We start from the raw sequence: 21,671 nt of genomic DNA, 5'->3' as shown, positions 1-21,671 counted from the left end.
ACTGCTTACTGCAACTTCTATCCCAGCTAACTCCTCATTTGTAAAGACTGATGAGCCTAGGCCTCAATTACTCCAGAAATGCTTTCTGTTTCACTGTTGCCTAGGGACTCCTCACTGATGTTAACCTAAGTAGACTAGAAGTCTTTATCTATGTAATTTAGTAATGATATGTTTATTGTTTCTTATTTTTTTTATTGTAGTATAGTTGGTATACGATATTATATTGGTTTCAGGTGTACAACATAGTGACTTGAAAATTATATGCACTGTGAAATGCTCACTATGATGAGTGTAGTTGCCATCTGTCACCATATAAAGTTGTTACAGTAGTACTGACTATATTCCCTATGCTATACTTTTCATTTCTGTGACTTATTTATTTTATAACTGAAAGTTTGTACCTCTTTTTCTGTTTTACCTATTTTGCCAATCCTGCCAACCCCCTCCCCTCTGGCAGCCACTAGTTTGTTCTCTGGGTTTTTGAGTCTATTTCTATTTCTATTTTGTTTGTTTATGTGTTTTATTTTTTGTTTATTGTTTCTGCCATTTTCCTGTACACTGTCTTTTCTGAGGACAGGCGCTGTTTGCTTTTGTCTCTGAATCCCCATGAACAGGTATTTAGTAGAATTCATCAAATTTATCAATAAAATGTAGTGACTTTAAAGTGTTCTTCTTATAGTAACATTTTATTATTTTATATAACTTTTTCAAAATTTTCCTGCAACTTCCTGTAAAAGTTAAAGCAAAAAACCAAATATCTTCAAGTGATTGGCCAAGGTGGACTCTATGAGGGACTTGAATTCACTTTTACTAAACCATTTGTATATGTTTTTGGTTGTGGATCACCAGGTATACACATTTGTACTTATTGAGGTTTTTAAATCACTTTACATCTTTTTCTCCCTCTCCCAGCTGTGAATTCAGTATCCTTAGGGAAAAATGGAGTTGTGGAACTGATGTTTAAAATCATTGGACCATTTAGTAAGAAGAATTCGGGTCTTATGAAGTGAGTAAATGTTCTGAGTGTGAGTAGAGATATATCCTTTGTAATTGTGGGCCTCATCATCTTGATCTTTACTGAACAGGTTGAGTAAAATTGTATCTAGGATTTTTTCTTAGTTCTTAAAAAGTGATTTTATTACAATAAAGATTTTCTTTATTATAAAGTTTAATCTTCAAAGATACAGCAAAATTAGAAACCTTTAAGGTCATTGAATATACTCTTATGGAAATTTAGACATTGAACATTCCTGGGTACTATAAGAGGAAAAAAGATTATTTATAGAGTATCATTATTCAGAAATATTTATTGAATGCCTACTATATTCCCTAACCAATTTTAAAGTCTTTTAATGACTGCTTCCTTCACTCTCAAAATTATCTGAACATATTTTAAATTTATACTTTTTTTGGTCAAAATAATGTCATTTTCTTTTTTCTGATTTTGAGATATGTACGCCTATCTCAAGATATAGATTATATGTATGTATGTTTGTGTATGTATATGTGTGTGTGTATATATATATATATAAGAGTATATAAACATACACAAAAATATATACATTCATTTGTAGGACTTTCAAACTTAAAAAACTGAATGCAATTTCAGTTATTTGGTTGTATTTAGTATTTTCTTAAGCCATGGTAGAGGTCATTCTTTTTTTTTATCAGAATTTTTTTATAATTGAAGTATAGATGATATAATATTAATTTCAGGTGTATGTGTATATACATTTGATTCAGCATTTATATACATGATGAAATACCAAGATAAATGTAGTTACCATCTGTCACCATACAAAGGTATTACAATATTATGTACTATATTCCCCATGCTGTACCTTTCATCCCCATGACTGATTTATTTTTATTTTTTATTTTTATTTGTTGAGAGGACATCTCTCATATTTATTAATCAAATAGTTGTTAACAACAAAAAAATTCTATATAGGGGACTCAATGCTCAATGCACAATCATTAATCCACCCCAAGCCTAATTCTCATCAGTCTCCAATCTTCTGAAGCATAACAAACAAGTTCTTACATGGTGAACAAATTCTTACATAGTGAATAAGTTCTTACATGGTGAACAGTACAAGGGCAGTCATCACAGAAACTTAAGATTTTGATCACGCATTATGAACTATAAACAATCAGGTCAAATATGAATATTCGTTTGATTTTTATACTTGATTTATATGTGAATCCCACATTTCTCCCTTATTATTATTATTATTATTTTTAATAAAATGCTGAAGTGGTAGGTAGATGCAAGATAAAGGTAGAAAACATGGTTTAGTGCTGTAAGGGAGCAAATGTAGTTGAACAGGTGTGTGCCTGTAGACTAAGTGTTAATCCAAGCTAGACAAGGGCAATAAAATATCCACGGATGCAGAAGATTTCTCTCAAAACAGGGGGCGGTGAGGTTCTAAGCCTCACCTCTGTTTATCCCCAATTTCTCACCTGATGGCCCCCCTGCAACTGTGCCTGTCTTAGGTTGTTCCTCCCTTGAGGAATCTTACCCGTCTCTGGCTAACCAGTCATCTTGCGGCACCATACAGGGAAATGTGAAGTTGGTAAGTGAGAGAGAAGCAATATTGTTTGAAAAGGTTAGCTTTTTACTTCTTTGCAGATTTATGCCCTGTGGCTTTTATGCCCAGTATTTGTCTTGAGGTATCTTTATCACTTGGAAGAATTATGATACTCGGTAAATTCGTTATGAGGCCCGAATTCTATTTAAGGGTTGTAATTAGGAAGGAAGAAGAAAAGCTATAGGAGTAGCAGATGGAAGAAAACATGGGAAGATTATTTCTTTGACATATCTTCTTGTAGAGTAACTTAAGCATGTATAGGTTTTAAACTACTAATTAAATTGCATACACACATTAACATAATAGGAATACAGTTACGTAACCAAAGCAGACCTATAATTACCAGCCATCTCCAGTGAAGCCAAGAAAACCAGTTAGGCACCCTAGGGATTTGTGAAAATTTGTCTATGATTTGATGGATATTGTCCAACTGTACTTGAACAGTCTGAGAGAAGTCAGACAAATTAAAACAACCCATTCCTGGGAACTGTTCACATCCCATATGTTCTTTTAACAGTAGGTAGTCTGTAGTCTACTAGATTACAGTCTACTGTAGACTACAAGATTTTGGACTGCTACAACTTGCACTTCTCCTAGTTCTTGCTTGAGTTCCAACAGTATAGATCCAGTCAAATTTGTTGTTTTACTGTATGCACAGACCAGCTTAGATATCTCCTTCTTCATTCCCATGGCAAGTCCAGGAACCGGTGGGATGAGTGCATCTACAGCTGTAGCAGTGCATGGATCTTTGTTGGGGTTTTTTGATGATCATCTTCTGGTATGAGTCTTCCAGAGAGTGCTGATGTTGGAAGTTCTCTTCCCTATACCAGGTCCCCCCTATAAACCACTTTACAGTCACTGTCCATCAGCATAGCAAAATGTTGTAGAATCACTACTTGTCTTCTCTGTATTGTACAGCCCTCCTCTTTCTCCCCCCCCCGCCCCATGCATGCTAATCTTAATACACCCTTTTTTCTTCCCCCTCCTTATCCCTCCCTACCCACCCATCTTCCCCAGTCCCTTTCCCTTTGGCACCTGTTAGTCCATTTTTGGGTTCAGTAATTCCGCTGCTGTTTTGTTCCTTCAGTTTTTCTTTTGTTCTTATACTCCACAGATGAGTGAAGTCATTTGGTATTTCTCTTTCTCTGCTTGGCTTATTTCACTGAGCATAATACTCTCCAGCTCCATCCATGTTGCTGCAAATGGTAGGATTTGCCCTCTTCTTACGGCTGAGTAGTATTCCACTGTGTATATGTACCACATCTTCTTTATCCATTCATCTACCAATGGACATTTAGGTTGCTTCCAATTCTTGGCTATTGAAAATAGTGCTGCGATAAACATTGGGGTGCATCTGTCTTTCTCAAACTTGATTGCTGCGTTCGTAGGGTAAATTCCTAGGAGTGGAATTCCTGGGTCAAATGGTAGGTCTGTTTTGAGCATTTTGATGAACCTCCATACTGCTTTCCACAATGGTTGAACTAATTTACATTCCCACCAGCAGTGTAGGAGGGTTCCCCTTTCTCCACAGCCTCGCCAACATTTGTTGTTGTTTGTCATTTGGATGGCAGCCATCCTTACTGGTGTGAGGTGATATCTCATTGTAGTTTTAATTTGCATTTCTCTGATAATTAGCGATGTGGAGCATCTTTTCATGTGTCTGTTGGCCATCTGTATTTCTTTTTTGGAGAACTGCCTGTTCAGTTCCTCTGCCCATTTTTTAATTGGATTATTTGTTTTTTATTTGTTGAGGCATGTGAGCTCTTTATATATTTTGGACGTCAAGCCTTTATTGGATCTGTCATTTACAAATATATTCTCCCATACGGTAGGGTTCCTTTTTGTTCTATTAATGGTGTCTTTTGCTGTACAGAAGCTTTTCAGCTTGGTATAGTCCCACTTGTTCATTTTTGCTGTTGTTTTCCTTGCCTGGGGAGATATGTTCAAGAAGAGGTCACTCATGTTTATGTCTAAAAGGATTTTGCCTATGTTTTTTTCTAAGAGTTTTATGGTTTCATGACTTACATTCAGGTCTTTGATCCATTTTGAATTTACTTTTGTGTATGGGGTTAGACAATGGTCCAGTTTCATTCTCCTACATGTAGCTGTCCAGTTTTGCCAGCACCATCTGTTGAAGAGACTGTCATTTCCCCATTGTATGTCCATGGGTCTTTTATCAAATATTAATTGACCATATATGTTTGGGTTAATGTCTGGAGTCTCTAATCTGTTCCACTGGTCTGTGGCTCTGTTCTTGTGCCAGTACCCAATTGTCTTGATTACTATGGCTTTGTAGTAGAGCTTGAAGTTGGGGAGTGAGATCCCCCCTACTTTATTCTTTCTCAGGATTGCTTTGGCTATTCGGGGTCTTTGGTGTTTCTGTATGGATTTTTGAATTATTTGTTCCAGTTCATTGAAGAATGTTGCTGGTAATTTGATAGGGATTGCATCAAATCTGTATATTGCTCTGGGCAGGATGGCCATTTTGATGATATTAATTCTTCCTAGCCATGAGTATGGGATGAGTTTCCATTTGTTCATGTCCCCTTTAATTTCTCTTAAGAGTGACTTGTAGTTTTCAGGGTATCGGTCTTTCACTTCTTTGGTTAGGTTTATTCCTAGGTATTTTATTCTTTTTGATGCTACTGTGACTGGAATTGTCTTCCTGATTTCTTTTCTATTAGTTTATTGTTAGTGTATAGGAAAACTACAGATTTCTGTGTGTTAATTTTGTATCCTGCAACTTTGCTGTATTCTGATATCAGTTCTAGTAGTTTTGGATTGGAATCTTTAGGGTTTTTTGTGTACAATATCATATCATCTGCAAATAATGACAGTTTAACTTCTTCTTTACCAATCTGGATTCCTTGTATTTCTTTGTTTTGTCTGATTGCTGTGGCTAGGACCTCTAGTACTAGGTTAAATAACAATGGGGAGAGTGGGCATCCCTGTCTAGTTCCCGATCTCAGAGAAAATGCTTTCAGCTTCTTGCTGTTCAGTATAATGTTGGCCGTGGGTTTATCATATATGGCCTTTATTATGTTGAGGTACTTGCCCTCTATTCCCATTTTGCTGAGAGTTTTTATCATGAATGGATGTTGAATTTTGTCAAATGCTTTTTCAGCATCTATGTGGTTTTTGTACTTCTTTTTGTTGATGTGGTGGATGATGTTGATGGATTTTCGAATGTTGTACCATCCTTGCATTCCTTGGTCATGGTGTATGATCCTTTTGATATGCTGTTGAATTTTGTTTGCTAATGTTTTATTGAGTATTTTTGCATCTACATTCATCAGGGATATTGGTCTGTAATTTTCTTTTTTGGTGGGGTCTTTGCCTGGTTTTGGTATTAGGGTGATGTTGGCTTCATAGAATGAGTTTGGGAGTATTCCCTCCTCTTCTATTTTTTGGAACACTTTAAAGAGAATGGGTATTATGTCTTCTCTGTGTCTCTGATAATATTCCGAGGTAAATCCATGTGGGCCCGGGGTTTTGTTCTTCCGTAGTTTTTTGATTACTGTTTCAATTTCTTTGCTCGTAATTGGTTTTTTTAACTTTTGTTTCTTCGTTGGTCAGTCTTGGGAGGTTGTATTTTTCTAGGAAGTTGTCCATTTCTTCTAGGTTTTCCAGCTTGTTGGCATATAGGTTTTCATAGTAGTCTTTAATAATTCTTTGTATTTCTGTGGAGTCTGTCATGATTTTTCCATTCTCATTTCTGATTCTGTTGATTTGTGTTGACTCTCTTTTTCTCTTAATAAGTCTGGCTAGAGGCTTATCTATTTTGTTTATTTTCTCGAAGAACCAGCTCTTGGTTTCATTGATTTTTGCTATTGTTTTATTCTTCTCAATTTTTCTTCTTTGATCTTTATTATGTCCCTCCTTCTGCTGACTTTAGGCCTCATTTGTTCTTATTTTCCTAGTTTCAATAATTGTGCTGTTAGACTATTCATTTGGGATTGTTCTTCCTTCTTCAAGTGTGCCTGGATTGCTATATACTTTCCTCTTAAGACTGCTTTTGCTGCGTCCCACAGAAGTTGGGGCTTTGTGTTGTTGTTGTCATTTGTTTCTATATATTCCTTGATCTCTATTTTAATTTGTTCATTGATCCTTTGATTATTTAGAAGCATGTTTTTAAGCCTCCATGTGTTTGTGAGCCTTTTTGTTTTCTTTGTAGAATTTATTTCTAGTTTTATACCTTTGTGGTCTGAAAAATTGATTGGTAGAATTTCAATATTTTGGAATTTACTGAGGCTCTTTTTGTGAGCTAGTATGTGGTCTATTCTGGAGAATGTTCCATGTGCACTTGAAAAGAATGTATATCCTGTTGCTTTTGGAGGTAGAGTTCTATGGATGTCTATTAGGTCCATCTGTTCTAGTGTGTTGTTCAGTGCCTCTGTGTCCTTACTTATTTTCTGCCTGGTGGATCTATCCTTTGGGGTGAGTGGTGTGTTGAAGTCTCCTAAAATGAATGCATTGCAGTCTATTTCCCTCTTTATTCCTGTTAGTATTTGTTTCACATATGCTGGTGCTCCTGTGTTGGGTGCATATATATTTATAATGGTTATATCCTCTTGTTGGACTGAGCCCTTTATCATTATGTAGTGTCCTTCTTTATCTTTTGTTACTCTCTTAGTTTTGAAGTGTATTTTGTCTGATATTAGTACTGCAACCCCTGCTTTCTTCTCACTGTTGTTTGTCTGAAATACGGTTTTCCATCCCTTGACTTTTAGCCTGTGCTTGTATTTGGGTTTGAGATGAGGTTCTTGTAAGCAGCATATAGATGGGTCTTGCTTTTTTATCCATTCTATTACTCTGTGTCTTTTTATTGGTGCATTAAGTCCAGTTACATTTAGGGTGACTATTGAGAGGTATGTCCTTATTGCCATTGCAGGCTTTAAATTCGTGGTTACCAAAGGTTCAAGGTTAGCCTCTTTAGTATCTTACTGCCTAACTTAGCTCACTTATTGAGCTGTTATATACACCGTCTGGAGATTCTTTTCTTCTCTCCCTTCTTATTCCTCCTCCTCCGTTCTTCGTATGTTGTGTGTTTTGTTCTGTGCTCTTTTTAGGGGTGCTCCCATTTAGAGCAGTCCCTGTAGGATGCCCTGTAGAGGTGGTTTGTGGGAAGCAAATTCCCTCAGCTTTTGCTTGTCTGGGAATTGTTTAATCCCACCATCATATTTAAATGATAGTCGTGCTGGATACAGTATCCTTGGTTCAAGGCCCTTCTGTTTCATTGCATTAAATATATCATGCCATTCTCTTCTGGCCTGTCGGGTTTCTGTCGAGAAGTCTGATGTTAGCCTGATGAGTTTTCCTTTATAGGTGACCTTTTTCTCTCTAGCTGCCTTTAAAACTCTTTCCTTGTCCTTGATCCTTGCCATTTTAATTATTATGTGTCTTGGTGTTGTCCTCCTTGGATCCTTTCTGTTGGGGGTTCTGTGTATTTCCGTGGTCTGTTCGATTATATCCTCCCCCAGTTTGGGGAAGTTTTCAGCAATTATTTCTTCAAAGACACTTTCTATCCCTTTTCCTCTCTCTTCTTCTTCTGGTACCCCTATAATATGGAAGTTGTTACTTTTGGATTGGTCACATAGTTCTCTTAGTATTGTTTTTTTCCTGGAGATCCTTTTATCTCTATGTCAGCTTCTATACGTTCCTGTTCTCTGGTTTCTATTCCTTCAATGGCCTCTTGCATCTTATCCATTCTGCTTATAAATCCTTCCAGGGTTTGTTTCTCTTCTGTGATCTCCTTCCTGACATCTGTGATCTCCCTCCGGACTTCAGCTCATTGCTCTTGCATTTTTCTCTGCATCTCTGTCAGCATGTTCATGGTTTTTATTTCGAATTCTTTTTCAGGAAGACTGATTAGGTCTGTCTCCTTCTCAGGTGTTGTCTCTGTGATTTTTGTCTGCCTGTAGTTTTGCCTTTTCATGGTGATAGAGAGAGTTTGCAGAGCTGGTACGAGTGAAAGCTGGAAGAGCTTTCCTTCTTTTTGGTTTGTGGCCTTCCTCTCCTGGGAGAATAGCGACCTCTAGTGGCTTGTGCTGGGCAGCTGTGCGCAGACAGGGCTTCTGCTTCCTGCCTGGCTGCCATGGAGTTTATCTCCGCTGTTGCTGTGTGCATGGCCTGGCTCGGGGTGCTGCTTCAAAATGGTGGAGCCCTGTTGAGAGGGAGCGGCCGGGAGGCTATTTATCTCTGTATGGGATTGCTCCCTGCTCTCCAGGTTGTTAGAGTGCCCAGAGATCCCCAGATTCCCTGCCTCTGGACTAAGTGTCCTGCCCTGCCCCTTTAAGACTTCCAAAAAGCACTCTCCAAACCAAAACAAAAACAGCAACAACAACAACAACAAAAAAGGAAATAAATAATTTAAAAAAAAACAGAAGAATAACACACAATTTTCTTTGCTATCAGGTGCCGGTCTCAGGCACCCGCTCACTGGTCTTGCTTCGCTGTTTCCCTAGTATTGGGGTCCCTGTCCGTTTAAGGCTTCCAAAAAGCACTCGCCAGAAAAAAAAAAATGGCCGCTCCCATTTCTTTGTTCTCCGGAGTCAGCCTCAGGCACCCACTCACTGTTCCTGCCACCCTGTTTCCCTAGTATCCAGGACCCCATGCATGCACTGTGTCTGTGCTCTGGTCTGGATGGCTGGGGCTGGGTGTTCAGCAGTCCTTGGCTCCTTCTCCCTCCCTGCTGACTCCTCTCCTCCCGCCAGGAGCCGTGGGAGGGGTGCTCGGGTCCCGCTGGGCCGGGGTTTGTATCTTACCCCCTTTGTGAGGTGCTGGGTTCTCACAGGTGTGGATGTGGTCTGGATGTTGTCCTGTGTCCTCTGGTCTCTATTTTAGGAAGACTTGTCTTTGTTATATTTTCATAGATATATGTGGTTTTGGGAGGAGATTGCTGCTCTACTCACGCTGCCATCTTGGCTCCACCTCCTCCTTTCTTTCAGTTTTGACCACAATATTGTTTCTTTGCTCAACAATATTAATAACTCCTTAATGTAATCCAATATTTTCTGAGTGTCTAGAAAGTGTCATTTTTATAGTTGGCTTGTTCAAATCAGAATCCAGTCAGGTCTATACATTCGTTTTGATTGACATGTCTTACAATTTTTCAAAATCCATAGGAGCTCCCCTATGTTTTTGGTTGTTTTATTTATTTGTTGAGGAACCTAGTTGATGTCTTGTAGAATATCCCAACCTTCCAGATTAAGATGACTGTATACTAGGGTCATTTAACATGTAAGTATATCCTTCAAATTTCCTATAGATTGAGAGACTAGACTGGTGGTGCTGGGTCCTCTGTTTTGCACCACTTAAGATCATTTAGTTGAGATAATCCATCTACTTTTCACTTAATAATATGGCAATATTTCATGGCACTTCCAGATCGATTATTTCTTTAGGGGTTGCAAAACAGTGACTTTTCTAATTGTCTCATTCTTTTTCTCTTACTAGATTCTTTTATAAGGAAAAACCTGTCCACATCATGTACTTGATTAAATGTTGCAAGCAAGTAAGGTTAGAACATTTCTAGCCTTTTCACTCTTCTTCGTAAAGGTCAAATATTTTAGCTTGTACCTTTCTTAAAAATGGTAGTTTACTTGCATATATAATTGCTTACTAAATATTATTTGGTGGGATGACTTAACATTACTTTTGCAAAGATTATATACAGTCCTAGAGCATCTGAGGAAATGTAATAAGACAGAAAATGATTGTATCACAATTAGTAAAACCAGTTTACAGAATTGGTATGGTGTAATGAGTGAGCTCTGGAGGCAGGCAGAACTGGATTTGCATGTTAACTCTGTCACTTACTGGCTCCATGATATGAAATAAGTTACCTAACTGATTATGCTCCAGTTTCCTGTCTGAAAAATGGTGATATTAGCACGTACACCAGAAGGTTGTTGTGAGATTTAATGATTTCTGTCATTAGCACAATGCCTATATAGTGCAAACTAATAATTACTGTAATTAGTGTAGGTAAGTAATGTAAATGTTATGAATGAATCCTAGCTATACTAAAATAATAGTCTTTATATTCTCCTCTTGATATTTATAGTACTTTATAATCAATCTTTTGTGTTTATGATTTCCTATGTAAGATCTACATTACTCTATTTTGACCAAGTTACCAAATCTAATAAGAAATGTTCATAGAAGTGGGACATTTCAAAAGCATTTATATAATATACAACATGGTATATATCTAAAACCATGTAGAAATCAGTGGGTCTAAACTACTGATAAGTAGTTCTCCAAATTATTCCTTCATTCTTTTCTCTATGTTTTAAAAAGAAAAATAAATTTAAAACTTTATTGTTACTTTAGAAAGAAAAAAACATTCACCGATCAAACATCTATATCCTGATGTCTTTATCATTTGTAATAATCTTAGGGTCTCTCCCTTAATGATAAAATTTGGTATCTAAAATAGTTGTCTCACAGTTCTTCCACTTAAACAGTACCCTGCATTTAGTGGAAGAAAATTGAGGGATAAAAGGTAATGTTTCCCTTTAGTGTTTACTTTCCTTTCTAGTTTGAAGTTTTGGACAAACACTGATAATCCAGAAGGAAACAGTTCAAAGTTATTGTAAGTCTTCTTGAGTTTCCTCATAAGGGTTAACCTCCAGCTTAAAGGAGATGTCACTTCATGAGGACCAGGGCCTTAAGCTTTTCCTCCTTCACTGCTCTTGAGTAAGCGGGAGGCTGCTTTTTAAGCCATTGTTAGTTGTATGGCTTGTTCTGTATCACACATATATGTATAGGACACGAGGGGAGTGGAAAATTATGTCCAGAAGTGTAAAATACTGATACTAAGAAATTCTAAAAAATTAACAATATAAACTGCATTTCAGTCTATTCTAAAATTCTTTCATACCTTTTCTATTATAAAATCATACTGGCTTATAAGTTTAGAATTTTAGGAATTCTTTTGTGCTGATGTTTTTAAAAATATCTTTTAAGTAACATTTTGGTAAAAATGTCGAGATGACTGCACCAAACTTCATAATTTCTTCTAATTTAGTGGAGCTAGATGGGTTCATGTCTCTGTTTGCCAATGATAATAATAAACATCAACAAAAAACCATGTAGTTTAAGTATTAGAAACTGTCAGAAGCACTTTTATTTGGTTCCTAGGTGTCACAACAAACCAACAGCAGGGAGTAAGACTTTCTGAAAGTACTCAGATGTTTATTATTTTGAATTCTTAGCTGGGAGAATCCTGTGTTCATTGTGATTGCATCTAACTTGATTGTATTAGTTTCTAGGGCTGTTGTAGTAACAAAGTATGTAGTACAAATTTGGTGGTATAAATTACAGAAATTTATTGTAGTCTCAGTTCTGGAAGCTTGAAGTCCAAAATAAACTTGTCAGCAGGGCCAATGCTCCCTCTGAAACCTGTGAGAGAATTGTTTCTTGCTTCTCCTTTCTAGCTTTGGTGTTTGCTGGCAGACTTTGGTGTTCCTTGACTTGTAGCTGCAGCATTTCAAACTCTGTCTCCATCATACAGTTTTCTCTACTTGCATGTCTGTCTTCTAAAAGCCTTCCCTCTTCTTAAAGGGTACTAGTAATGATGGGTTAAGGGCCACGTACTCCAGTATGACCTCATATTACCAATTATATCTGCAGCAACCCTGTTTACAAATAAGATCACATTCTGAGGTCTTGGGGGTTAGGCCTTTAACATCTTTTTGGAGGAGACTGACATTTATGATTTCATAATACTCTGTCTCAGCGGAAGGCTTATGTTACTGATTTGCTATATTACGTAGTTTTTATGCGACCCTAGGCACATTATATTCTGAAATACTTTGTTTTCTTATTCATAAATGTGCCAATTCTGTAGACCAGGATTGTTTTTTAAGAATTAACCTAGAAAACATACATACAAGGCACCTATAACAGTTTCTGGCATTTATCAGGTCTTGCTGAACAATAGTGTTCTTTTCATTTTATTTTTTGTTAATTGCCATTTCACTTGGAAGATGTTTTAGTTATGTGTTTAATTTTGAGCAAATTAAAATCCATGCTTATTCTGATAGTTTTATAATCTTAAGTATAATTTACGCGTAATTACAAGATTGTTAGTTTCTTACTGATGATTGAGTGCTATGAAAATTTGGTATATAGTTTTCTAATTTTCATTTGCTTTTAACTCAACTTTACCAGAACTTCACATTATCTTGAGTGTTATGGGTATAAATTTATAATACTTTTTAAAGCACATACTTTTGTTTTTATTTTACAGATGTTAATGAGGTTTATGTGGTTGCTTCATTTGTTTCAATAAACCAAAGTGTAACTGTTAACCACCTGTTCTAGAGGATAAGAGTAATCAGCATTTCTTATAAATGAGCACTTGCTGTGTGCCTCATGCTGGATTATTGTTTCAGGTTTTGCTACGAACCAGTATCCATCTTAAACTAATATCCATCTTAAATCTTCTAATTGATTATGCTGTTTACCTTTCCCCACATCTGGCTATGCTGTGTCTCCTTTCACACTGATATATTCAGCTTTTACTTCATTGCCTTGTTTTTGGTTTTAATTTCTTGAGTGGGGTTTTTATAGATGGGTACATTTTATTACACTGTATACGTTGTAAAATTATTTGTGTAGGAGATAAATTAGCTTTCTAATTTTATACCTGTGAAGAACCTGCTGCTGTGGCCGTCTAGTAGGCATTCAACAAATGCTGAATGATGAGTAAAATGCTTACGTTTGCCTGAAAATGTTTATCTTTGCAGATTAATTATGATTGTTGAAATCTTATTAAGAGGTACTATAGTATGTTGTCTTATATTTTTAGTTAAGTACCATTTGAATTTTCAGTAATTTTTTTAAACGATTTGAGTAACAATTTGAATAGACGATTTTCCACAGTGATGTTTTATGTGTATTTTTAAAGCCTGTTAATGGCAGTTGATTTTGTGTGTAACTGAATATTTATGTTCAAAGAAAATAGAAGTACTTTAAACTTTTTTGCTATTCTTTGTCATCTATTGAACAGTAAGAGTTTTTGAGATATTAATTAGGTTCATTATTCTCTTTGATGCCTTATGGTTGAAAAAATGTTAAGGGCCCATGCATCTCCACAAACCTCCTAGTTCAAAACTGTTTTACATTTATTTGTTAGTCTTTAAATATTAGGATTATTTATTTCTTGATAAGCTAAAATACTTAAAAGTTAGATAGCTATGAATATTTACAGAACTTGTAGTTATGAACTTTATTTCTATGGAAAACTTTTTTTGGTTTTAATTTGTGAGTCAGGGCCTAGATTCTTAATAGTGGTCCTTTGTGAACTCTGTCAGGGTCAGATACAGGTACAATAATTGATTCCATTCATCTAATTTCCAATACAAAGACTTAGACATTGTTAGTTTTATTTTTCTTCCTTAAAAAATGATTTTTTTGGTCCTGTTCTGTCTGCTGTTATTTCAGTCTTTCTCATACTCATACCTGATTTTAACCTGAAGGGAGAGATGCATCCAGAGAGACACTATACATAATTGACTGTATGAGAATGACTTTTGGAATAGATAATAATAACCTATCTGAAAAGATTGTATGAATTTACTGTTGTAGATTGATTTTACTAGTTTTGTTGTTGTTTGTGTTTTCTCATGTTGACAGGGTTGCTTTAGACACTCTTGCTGCATTGCTAAAATCAAGTAAGTTTTAACTACTAGAAATACTAGATACTATTTTTTTGAGTATTCCGTTATGCTAAAGAAACTGGAAATGGCAATTTAGTCTATGGTTTATGATAATTTAATATCAAAACCGATTTTATCTTTTAGTGCGATTTATTGATACATGTCATAACTAATGACATTTATGCTTATTGAGCTATAATTTATTCAGTATATTTATATAGCTTATTCAAGTACATTGACTTCCTTTTTCTAATTAATTTACATAAAATTCCCTGTTAATGGAGGAAAGTAACATGTATATTAAGTACTATTTTTTGAGAGTGAAGCTAACATTGTATTGAGAACATTTTATTATGAAGAATATTTTGAATAACTTCTGTCTTTATATGAATACATGATTTTCATTTAAAACCCTTTTATTAGAAATTCTGTTTCTACCATAAATTCAAACGTATAACATTAAAAATTACTATTAATGTAAATTTACAGTTTGTTATATTCCTTTATAAAAATGAAAACATTATTTTCTTTATCTTCAACATTGAAGCATTGGAGTATAAATGTGTCTTATATATGATGATTTTGGAGAGTAATCATGTACATTATGTGTTTTTGCCTCTTAAGATGCTCAGCATCTTTTAAAAATATTTTTGTAAGCATTCCCATGTCCATTGGTTGATTCAGTTAACATCTTAAATAATCAGGATAACATTTAGTCTTAAAGATATGTATGTGTTGATGGTTTCAATGTTATTTTTCTCCCAAACTGTCTATTAAGGGTAATACCAACTTGCCTTAAATGACCAGAATTGTTTATTTGAATAGTAGCAAATGATTAATTGATTGAAAATCTGATTATTTGATTTATTAAATATAAAAAATCACCTTAGGTATTGATATTATATACCAGAATACATGAAATTCAATTAGTAGTTTTGTCCTTAAAATGAGATGCATGATACTCAATTAGATTAGCCCATGTAGCCCATGTTTTCCTATATGATGTGGTAAATTTTAGACCAAGATCAGAATACCTGAATTATCTTTAAAAGATATTTTTAGCTTTGCTTTGATGTGCCCTGACTTTGTGGTTCAAAGTATTTAACAATTTTTAAATTAGCATAGGCATATATTTTAGATTTAGAGTAGATTAAAATAGCTGTTAAAACTAAACTTTTGTTAAAGGTTACTCATTTTCAGAAATTGATGACAAAGTCACTAATTCTATCAGTAAAAACCCAAACTCATAAGTTTCAAGTATTTTATAGAAATCAGTTAACCAAAGATGACTGAAATCTACTGTCTTCAGTTTTAAAAATAGTAGTCTTCCTTTCACTCTGTCCCTCTTCTTCTTCAAATGAAGACGGTGGGCAAACAATCTCTTTACTTCATCAGGTAAAAATGTAACTAACAAGTAGAATGACTCTGCTTTATATATTATATGTTTTCATGTGGCATATGGCATTAACTAGGATAAAATTTAATAATGCAAAATATTACACCTACAGTATTTTTAAAGGCACTATGGCATGCTGAAGCATTCTCATTCATTTTTTTTAAAACTGCTTTTTGTGGGGGAACAGTAATCTACTTTAAAAGAATAAATTGGACTACTATAATAAACTCGAGAGTATAAAGCAAAGAATATGTGTATACACACAGAGCAGAAAGACAGGTAGGTAGCTTAGTTGCCATTGCTGGCCAGTTTATAGATTAGATGCTGCAGTCTAAAGAGAAACCCGAGTTGTCTTTTAAGTAGAGAGGGAAGAAGAGCCGTAGGGTCCTTGAGAGTTAGGTGTCCTGAACACATGAATGAAAACCCCTTTACTAAACTAATTAGTTGTGCTAAGTTCTAGATTGCAGGTAGCTCTGTTCACTTCTCTTGAGGGTCATTCAGCACCTCTGTTTTTGAATTATGGCCAAGTTTCTTATTTGATCCTTAATAAAGAATAAATATTTCTTGTGAATACCATTTAGGTTATTGGGAGTGCTAGTGGAAATACAGCTTATAAGAGGAATCACAATGATCATAACATCCTTTAAGAAAATCATATTTACAGCTAGTAAGCTAAAGGCCTGTATATTCCAGCAGGTATAAACAAACTCATTTAAATATTTATTTAAAATACATGAAACTATTGTTAGCCAAAACTATTGAACTGATTTTGTAAATAGTCAGAGCCTTAGCAACCTAGCTCTTCTAGACACACAGAGATTTTGAAACTTTTATGTAAGAAAGCCTCTCCCCGACCCCCGAGTTTCTTCCAGGTTTCTAGTATCAGAACATAATTTCTGAGAGGGCATTAATACCTTTTATTTTATTTTTTATCTCAGTGTCTTTATGTTTTAGGTATATATGAGCACATTTGGAAACTGTAATAATTCTTTCAGGCAACTAAATGCAGGGCAACCTTAGAGTTGCATTATCTTAGTGTCCATGCCTTGAGACGGGGTCATTTCATAGGTAAACTTAGACTAGGAAGAGATTGGTATTCCTTGATAATTAAGCCACCCCAAATCTTTTAGTATTCTGTGTTATTTTGCACTCTTAAAATTTGCCCACCCATGTGGGCAACATAGCTCAGAATGTTGCTATGATATGATTCCCTTGCTGCCATTTGAGTGAAATACACCCTTTTGATTAATAATCTTAAATATTAATACTTTAAAAATTAGATCAAATTTGTGGATTTATTTCTGTTAATTCGACCCCAATAAAATTGACCATTTTAAGAAAACCTTTAATATAGTTTTCATTACATTAAAAAAATTAATGACCAGAAAGCTCCATTTTCTAATCATGTCATATAATACTCCTTACATTTCATTTCTTTAAAAGTTGTGTAAGTATTTTTAATTTAGCATTGTTATGGCCTAGATTTTTATATAATGGGGGTAATTAAAGCAATTAAAAAGTTTGTAATAGTTTACAGTCCAGTGGAGTTAATTTCAGTGAAAACATACAGAGTTTGCAATAGAAGTTACAGTAGTGATAATGACCTTTAACAAAATCATATTCACAGCCAGTAGATTAAAGACTTACAAAGTCAGTATGTTCATAAATTTTAAAATACATGTAACTTTTGTTAGCATTAATATTTAAAAGTAAGTAGCCCTAATTTTATTATAGATACCTTGGTATGTATTAACTACAAACAGTATATGGGCAGGTTTCTGGAAAATGTTGTAATTTGCCATGTGCAAATTGTCATATTTATTTTTTTAGATAAAAAATTTTAATGTGGTTGCCATACACACACACACATATAGTTTTTTTTTAAAAAAAGAATTATAATCATTTCAATCTTGTGATTATAGTTTTAATTTGATTTATTATACCACTTTCTTTTGTTACTTAAAAAAACTACTCTTTCTCAATTTTCTTTTATTAAAGAAACAAATGCCAGGAGAGCTGTAGACAGAGGATATGTCCAAGTCCTTTTATCAATTTATGTAGATTGGCATCGCCATGATAATCGACATAGAAACATGCTCATTCGGAAAGGAATTTTACAGAGTTTAAAAAGTGTTACCAACATCAAGTTGGGAAGGAAAGCATTTATTGATGCCAATGGTATGAAAATTCTCTATAATACTTCACAAGTGAGTTTTTAATTTTCTTTCTACTATTGTGATTATATATTAATGTGATGATTTGTTTTTAATAAAAGTCTGTCTAAAAATACTAAAAAATTTATGATAAATATCTTTTTAAAATATCTGAAAACCAAAATGGACAATCATTTATCACATGTGACCTCAGACTGAGTCAAAGAAGTAATTAGTGCACATTTCTGCAATATGAGAGTTTTTTTCCTGTAAGTAGAAGGGGGATGTGTAGGTCCACCTTGTGGGTGGGAAGGGATTCCTTATTATAGCCATGTTTTCTAAGATGTACTCAGTTTTGCATGTTCGCATCATAAGGTATTTGTGGATCCTTTACAACTGATGAGGCAGTTGTGCTGTTTGTGAGTGTTCTCAGTGTCTTACTTCTGGATAGAGCATTTTTGAATAGGGTACAAAACTGAAACTTGAGTTAGGGATCCTAGTTCTGTAAACCGCAGTTGACCATGGTTAGATGAAACTGTGGAAAATATGGATAAGGAGGAGACTACTGTACTTTGGTGATTTTTGGTACCAAAGATGGTACTGATTTCTGCTGTGTTAGTATGTTTAAGGAAGAGTATTACTAAATTTTTTGTGTGAGGTTCTTACTTATAGAGACTCTTGAGTAGTCAAAGCTATTTTATAATTATGTTACCATATTGGTTTTTATGATATTTGTTTCTTGATAATTACTATTGTATTGCTTTCTGAAGGAATATAAAATCTTTTCAGTTAGTCACCAAAGGCACATTATCTTTTCTTTTTTTTCTTTTAAAAATACAGGAATGTTTGGCAGTCAGGACCCTTGATCCTCTTGTCAACACGTCCAGTCTGATAATGAGGAAGTGTTTTCCTAAAAATCGCCTGCCACTCCCAACGATTAAAAGCTCTTTTCATTTCCAGTTACCAGTTATTCCTGTGACTGGACCTGTGGCCCAGCTCTACAGTTTACCCCCTGAAGGTAGGACCCCATGCTTACTGCTGGCTTTCAGTGGATCTTGGAATTGTCTGACCCTGTCAGCTTCTTATTTTTGCTTGTGTTCAACTCTCCAGGCCTTAATGAATGTGACAAACGTGCACATTGGATTTTAGTTAATAAATATTTCTTTAGATATAAGAAATTGAGGTTGTAACTAAGGAAGTTATCTGGGATGTGTTAAATATATGTAAATTTGGATGTGAAAAAATTCAGCATTACACAGGAACATTAATGATACAAGTTTTCAAAATATAAGAATGTAAACATTGAATGTTTAGATAGTTCTGTTTGGGCCTACATTGGTAGCTTTTTTTTTTTTCTTAGTGGATGAAGAAATTAAACTTATATTTTAATTTTTAACTCTTCAGAAATGGCACTTACATTTTTTTTTGGTATCACTGATATACAATTACATGAGCAATATTGTGGTTACTAGATTCCCCCCATTATCAAGTACCCACCACATTACAGTCACTGTCCATCAGCAAAGTAAGATGCTATAGAATCACTACTTGTCTTCTCTGTGCTATACTGCCTTCCCCGTGCCTGCCCCTACATTATGTGTGCTAATCATAATGCCTCTTATTCCCCTTCTCCCTCCCTAGTCCCTTTCCCTTCTTTAACTGTAAGTTCATTCTTGGATTCTGTGATTCTGCTGCTATTTTGTTTCTTCAGTTTTTGCTTTGTTCTTATGCTCCACAGATGAGTGAAATCATTTGGTACTTGTCTTTCTCTGCCTGGCTTATTTCACTGAGCATAATACCCTCTAGCTCCATCCACGTTGTTGTAAATGGTAGGATTTGTTTTCTTCTTATGGCTGAATAATATTCCATTGTGTATATGTACCACATCATCTTTATCCATTCATCTACTGATGGATACTTAGGTTGCTTCCATATCTTGGCTACTGTAAATAGTGCTGCAGTAAACATAGGGGTGCATATGTCTTTTTGAAACTGGGATCCTGCATTCTTAGGTTAAATTCCTAGGAGTAAAATTCCTAGGTCAAATGATATTTCAATTTTTAGTTTTTTTAGGAACCTACATACTGCTTTCCACAATGGTGAACTAGTTTACATTCCCACCAGCAGTGTAGGAGGGTTCCCCCTTTTCCACATCCTTGCCAGAATTTGTTGTTTCTATTCTTGTCTATGTTGGCCATTCTAACTGGTGTGAGGTGATATCTCATTGTGGTTTTAATTTGCATTTCCCTGATAATTAGTGATGTGGAGCATCTTTTCATGTGTCTGTTGGTCATCAGAATTTCTTCTTTGGAGAATTGTCTTCATATCCTCTGCCCATTTTTTAATAGGGTTATTTGTTTTTTTGGGTGTTGAGGCATGTGAGTTCTTTATATATTTTGGGTGTTAACCCTTTGTCAGATATGTCATTTACAAATATATTCTCCCATACTGTACGATGCCTTTTTGTTCTGCTGATAGTGTCCTTTGCTGTACAGAAGCTTTTTATCACGATGTAGTCCCATTTGTTGATTTTTGATTTTGTTTCCCTTGCTTGAGGAGATGTGTTCAGGAAAAAGTTGCTCATGTTTATATTCAAGAGATTTTTGCCTTACATTGGTAGCTTTTTAATGAACTTCATATTTTTACAGTTAAAAATACCTAATTAACAAAAATGTTATGTTTTATGCTTAACAAAACTTGCCTGTGATTTGCCTGAATGAAAATATGAAATTATCTGAAGTTGGTTATTTGGCATTTTCTCTACAATAATACGGTGGGTGCATAGTAAAAGGAAGTAAGAGTTTAAATTTCTTAGTGTGGGGGAAAAAAACAGATTTTTTGGATCAGATCTAGTAAAATGAAAACTAGAAAGTCTAGATTATTAATAGTATTTCTAAAGTATTTTCTTGTCAGTTGAACACTTTTTTGGAAAACAATTTAAGGGCCTTTATGTTTTAAAGCAATTATTTGAAACAAGTGATTTAAGGGAATTTTTATATATTTATAATTCTACTATCCTTAATATAGATTTATCATTGGCATATACCACATAGTACATTGTTATGACTTTATTTATTTAGTTTTTTTTTTACTTTATTTTTAAAGCAATTATTAAAGTATAAGTTTATACAGAATATCAAAATGGGTTATTCAGACATTTCCTTTAAAGGGTGTAAAGGCCCTAAGACTGAGTCTGGTGCTTGAGAAAGATAGCTAAGTGAAAACCATGATCTAATTCCTTTCCATTCCATTTAAAATTACCAGCAGACTTTAAAATGAGGGGAATACCTGTACTGAATCTAAAAGCTAGGTAGAAGAAGGGGCATTCTCATGGAACACACACACACATAAAACATGCAGAAAACATGGTGGAGATATGAATAGATGAAAGGAGAGTTTTAACTCTCTACACACCTTTATATAAAATAAAGTATCTCTGGCTCCAAGTTGAGGTTCTGTGAGCACCTAATTTGGAGGGAAAGTCGAGAAGCAGTTTGAATCCCTTTCTCTCCTGTATGCCAGCATAGGATTATGGGGGAAAGCTGGTGACATTTGTATATGATGTTGTAGGTAGTAACAATGGGAGGGAAATAGGGGATATACCCTGTAGTGTTTTTTATTCAGTGTCCAGAATAATCACATGTATAGAGAAAGCTGACTTCTAGGGCAGTGAATTTACCAACATGAAAAAAAAAATGACAGAAAGGTGATATTTTTCTGAGGGTTTCTTTTCTGTCTCATCTCAGACTGATAGATCAGTGACCTGGAAATGATTTACATTGACTATCAAGCCTCCATGATTAACATATGAGAGGAGTGACTGTATAGACAGAAGGAAAATACGCTCTTTCTGTTTTCCATATTT

The 21,671-nt window shown here is 34.9% G+C and overlaps 1 protein-coding gene across 9 annotated transcripts in view; it reads left to right on the top strand.

The window, feature by feature from the left end:
* Positions 1–21,671, top strand: part of AGTPBP1 (ATP/GTP binding carboxypeptidase 1) — a 213,354-nt gene that overhangs the window by 67,675 nt on the left and 124,008 nt on the right. For all 9 annotated transcript variants that reach the window (XR_012127773.1, XR_012127772.1, XM_073228728.1 and 6 more), the window contains 4 exons: positions 913–1,006; positions 14,235–14,272; positions 17,652–17,860; positions 18,647–18,824. Coding sequence is in view for 7 of the 9 variants with exons in the window: in XM_073228728.1 (XP_073084829.1) it covers positions 913–1,006; positions 14,235–14,272; positions 17,652–17,860; positions 18,647–18,824 (519 nt within the window). In the remaining 2 variants the exon portion in view is untranslated. The remainder of the gene's footprint in view (positions 1–912; positions 1,007–14,234; positions 14,273–17,651; positions 17,861–18,646; positions 18,825–21,671) is intronic.

Source organism: Manis javanica, chromosome 2, assembly GCF_040802235.1.
Source record: "Manis javanica isolate MJ-LG chromosome 2, MJ_LKY, whole genome shotgun sequence".
Classification (NCBI taxonomy): domain Eukaryota; kingdom Metazoa; phylum Chordata; class Mammalia; order Pholidota; family Manidae; genus Manis; species Manis javanica.
Note: the sequence above shows the minus strand (reverse complement) of the source record. Positions and strands in the feature narration are given on the sequence as shown.